General features: G+C 39.0%; 1 protein-coding gene across 1 annotated transcript in view; it reads right to left on the bottom strand.

The window, feature by feature from the left end:
• The window catches only part of LOC112144627 (metabotropic glutamate receptor 7), a 224,648-nt gene that overhangs the window by 68,012 nt on the left and 151,623 nt on the right, over nt 1-5,013 (bottom strand). Inside the window, exon 6 of the mRNA XM_024269253.2 lies at nt 2,023-2,223. Within this exon, the coding sequence (XP_024125021.1) occupies nt 2,023-2,223 (201 nt within the window). The remainder of the gene's footprint in view (nt 1-2,022; nt 2,224-5,013) is intronic.

Below are 5,013 nucleotides of genomic sequence, written 5' to 3'. Positions count from 1 at the left end.
ATAGCAACCTCAAGGCACAGGGGTGGGAGTAGCATGATGTGGATTTTTTTTTTCTGCTGTATGAACTTTTAACTTCAAATCATAGGTGCTACAATGAGAAAAAACGGATTTGATCTAAAGATTAACCCCCTTCATGGAAAGGTTTTAAAACTGAAGAGAACAAGTTAACTATTTTTAAATCATTCTCTTATTTTTTTTAATGTTTTTTTCTTCTGTCAAATATGTGGATAAATTATATGTTTTTTAAACTTTAGACAAACATCCAGCTGCAGCTGTTGATGAAATCTTTCCTGGGATCATAGGGATTCATCTGCTCATGGATCAATTCTCTGTTTCAATTCCCATCAGCACCTCGCAGGCTTTGTTAATTACAGGATAAAAGCAGCGGTGGGGCTGATCTCTGCGTCTACGCCTCATGGATTAAACCCGAAGATTATTATAGCAAATTCCTTTTCTTTGCTGCAAACAACTAATTATAAAAACCTAGCTTCAAGTAAAAAATAGGCGAAACAGGATGTGATTGGCACTCCTGTGAATTAAAGGAGATGTCATCCATGTGCCAATTCCGGATCGCTGATTGGTCAAAATTTAACCTCGTTTATGTTTAACCGCATTCATTGGCTGAATGTTTTGTATGTAGAACTTGAAAATGGTTGTACAAACGTGCATAGCGATGCGTGAATGCAAATGTTTCAACAGGAAAGCCTGAAACATGAGTTTACATACGCTCAAAAGCTACTTTATTAAGTATACCTTCTAGTACTAGGTTGGGCCCTCTTTTGCCTTAAGAACTCTCTTAATTCTTTATGGCATAGGTTAAATAAGATGGAAACATTCCTCAGAGAGTTTGGTCCATATTAAAAAGATAGCATCACAGAGTTGCTGCCAATCTCCAGTTCCACCACATCCCAAAGATGCTCCATTGGGTTGAGATCTAGTGACTGTGAAGGCTACCTGAGTAACGGGTAATGTTCAAGAAACCAGTCTGAGATGATTCCAGTGTTATGACATGGGTACCTTATCCTGCTGGAAGTAGCCATCAGAAGATGGTACACTGTGGTCTTAAAGGGATAGACATGGTCACTAATAACACATAATTCCACTTGTAGATGTTAAAAACTCAAAAAAAAAACAACATGATTTTCAAATCCCCTTTCTTCCCCATTTGCTCAGTTTGAAGTGCAGCAGATTGTCTTGACCATGTGTAGATGACTTTCTGTTCAGCTGACTTGAATTTTGCGTTATCGAGCAGTTGGACAGACGTACCTGATAAAGTGACCAGGGAGTGCAGACTTTTCATTGGATATGGTTGCTTGAACGCATGTTGCCGAGGGCAGTGTGAACGTATAGCTTAAGGCACAGTGATCTGCATGCACCTTTCAACCTGTTTTTCTTTGATCCACATGCTCACTCTGGTGCGTCTTTGGTTTTGTGTTCAGCAGTTGTTGTCAATAATAAACTTTAGAACTTCACTGAGCAGATTTGAATAGACATTCAGACTTCTTTTGGTAGAGAATGCTGACGATGCTCTGATGAAAGTTCTGAAAGGTGCTGGAGAGCAGTATGTCTACTGCTGTTAACACTTGCATGCATTCTACCCATAGACATTTAAAACCAATATCTGTAAAGCAGTTCTGGCCTTTGTTATTGGTCAGTTAAAAGCAGAGCAAAGCGATGAACATCCTTGAGCAGTTTCTGCTGCGCTGCTTGGACGGAGGGAGTGTGAGTGAAGAACTCAGGCAGCCTGTCACTAACTTAATGATGGACTTTAGAGCAGCAGTGGAGGCAGTGAAGCTCTAATTATGGCCTCTGAAAGAGGACAGATCATCTCTTTTTAAAGGCCCATGAGAGCAGGCTTTCAGACAGCTGTAAGTCAAACCTGGCTTGTGTGTTTCCTTCTCTCACGAGGCTGAGTTTGTGTGTTTATGATCTGCAGCAGCAGAGTCCTCGGCCTTGGAGCGCTGCACAGACCGTGAAAGCAGTTTATGAGCTGCAGAAGGACGCGGCCATCAGTCCACTCACCGTTGAAGCTGACGCTGCGGATGTACTTGAGCAGTTTCTTCCCTCCGGCGAGCTCCATGTCCGGGCAGATCCCCGAGTTCTCCGGACAAAGGTCCCGCTGCATGTTGTGTAGCGCGTGCGCCATGGCGTACACGGCATCGATCACAAACTGGACCTTCCCTTCCTGCTCATACTTTGAGTCCACGCCGATCCGCTCCTGACCTGTAAGGAAGGGGGAAGACACGAAATCAGGCGAGTCATGATTGAATCAGAAATGGTTGCGAGTGAAGGAACAATGATCTAAAACTTCTGCTTTTTTTTTTTTTTTAAAGATCAGGCTCCTGCTGATAGGAATCTATTTTCTATGAGTTCATCCTAAGTCATATTAACGCCATCTGTTGTTTCCTTCATGGATTTAGTAATCTTGGTGGATTAAACAACTTTAAAAAAAATACCATAATTATTTTTCTTTTTCTGGTTTATGACAAACACATTCAACCAGATCAAGACAAAAAATTTGGTCTGACTTATTATTGTATATGGTGCATACTTATATAGCACTTCAATGGCTTTTTAAAAAGCCAAAAGTGCATGATAAGTATCATGAAACCCACATAAACTTATCACGTTAATTAGCAGCATTCAAAAGTTACTTTATGTGTGCCTACTCTATTCTTACACAAAAGCAATACATTATAAAGAACCACAAAATTAGTACATACATACCAACAACCAAAAGAGACTTATTAACTCACCACATAAATACTTCATAAAAACTCAGTAGGTACTATGCAAGTAGGAAGTAGGAAAAACACAAGTACCAACGCAAGTATACCGCATATAGGTACAATCAAGTACCATGTAGGTACTATATAAATATCCAGTAAGTACCGTACTGTAAAAGGAAGCGTTACCATAATCCTTATGTGTAGTAACATTAAACACAGAATGATAGGATTAAAAAAAACAGTTCCTCTAAAAGTAAACATAGCACATTATACTATACGCAGATAAATAAACAATATATATAAATAATAATAAAACACACTAGCATCGGGTTGATTTCAATTTCAATGGAAAACAAACATTTATTTTTGTCAATTTCTGTTTTTTTTTTTGTTAAATGACAAAAGAAGCTGAGGTGGTAGGCAAATAAATAAATAAATAAAAATATTTGTGAGTACTTTTTAAAATGCTATACCTTGGCTCACTTTTTTCCCATTTGAAAGTTATTCAGAGAAAAATAAATATTCTTTTCTAAACTTTGCCATGATTTTTGACCAAATGTGCCCACCTTGATTTTGATTTTCTTTGTTCAAAGAACATTCATGCAGAAGAAGGACTTAAAGGTGGTTTGCCTGACTGAGACCAGACTGTTGGAAATTTTCCTGAACAATAGGGGTGTAACGATTAATCAACTTACACACTGAATTATTTTAACCAGATTTATGTGTGAGGCAAGTTTTATTTGAATCAACCCATGCCACCATAACATTGTTTCAAACTGAAATAAATGGATTTTAACTGATATTAAAGGATACCATTTGGATGGAGACATGATAGATTTATTTTACTATAATGTCGAAATGACCAAGAACCATCACAGTGAACAGCACAGATATCATGGCAGCAAAAGAAGATTGATTCATCATTACAGTCCATTGTGCGGCAACATTATAGTGCTACTGGACCTGAAAGGATTTTTTTTTAACAGTTCAGTCTAAAAGACAGTTTTTTGCTGCAAAATGGTCGGAAGTCCACCATAAAAAATGAATAACTGCAGCTGTAATGAGTCATTTTCACGTTAAATATCAGTGTCTCTGCAGGCTGAAGGGTTAATATTCTGTGTGCTGAGTCTTCTGGTTTTGATTCCCTGATTTTACTGCCGTTTTGATGATCCTATTCAGCCTCTGCCAAACTGGGCTGTAATATTAGAGGTAATAATTGTTCCTATGAAGCATCTTTAAAAAGCTCCTAAAGAGCAGAAGCATCAACCCAGAGTGTTCAGAGGAAGAGCAGCAGATGACACTTACGTTTCAGGAGGCACACTTCTCAGCCATAAACTTACTGACATCCCAGCTGCCTTTCAGTACTAAGTTCTCGTGGAGGGAAAATGTGTTCATGAGAACAAAACAAATTTAAAATATAGCGTATTTTCTCTGATATGAGGTCAAGAATGAGAAAAATAACAACATTGGGAGAGGGGTCCACACATGGAAGGACAAAGAAAACACTCCCTGCGTCTGAGGCTTTCCACTGAAAAAGTAATGTGTTTGCGTGGCTGAGATGTTAGGTGTACTTCTGCACCAGGATGTTTGTAATTCAGAGAAACCTTCTTTTCTGACAGGAAACACAAACTCTGCTTTATCTTATGCGCTTTTAAGGCTCAGTGCTGCAGATGTAGAGACAAGATCTTTTTGTAATCATTCCAAAAATCCTTGTTTTCTCTTCAAAAAGCTGGAATTTGTCATCTTGAATGTGAGTGAAAACACAACAAAACTTGTACAGATCTGAACTGGTGAAAAATTCATGTTCATAAAATTCATGACTTCACCCTCTGTAGGTTACCATGGAAACAGCCAGAACATGAGGTCAGTTGAGCTGCAGGAAGATTCATGTTCTTCTGCACCAATACAATTCCATCCATCTGCTTTCTGCTGCTTTTTGGGGGGGGGGGTTGATGGGGGAATTGTAGCACCCTATTCTAAGTTTCACCCTGTCTTATGCTAGGTTTACACCAGCCTCGGCAACACGCGTTCAAGCGACCACTTCCAATGAAAAGTCGGGTCTCCACGTTAAAAACTCTTGCATTCACGCACTGCTACACAAGTTTTTAAGTCAGTTTTCGGACTCTATGCACAACTGAAACCACATTTAAAGCTTAACCGGTTGAACTTTGACCAATCAAGAAGTCGGGTTTGGTAGTGGCGGAAGAATAGCATTCTTTTAGTTAATGGAAGTGCCAGCTGTTTGATAATTGATAATAGTCTTAGGTAACGCTTTATATTAAGG

This window comes from Oryzias melastigma, linkage group LG5 (assembly GCF_002922805.2).
Source record: "Oryzias melastigma strain HK-1 linkage group LG5, ASM292280v2, whole genome shotgun sequence".
Taxonomy (NCBI): Eukaryota; Metazoa; Chordata; class Actinopteri; order Beloniformes; family Adrianichthyidae; genus Oryzias; species Oryzias melastigma.
The sequence above is the reverse complement of the archived record's forward strand: the minus strand, read 5'-3'. Positions and strand labels throughout refer to the sequence as shown.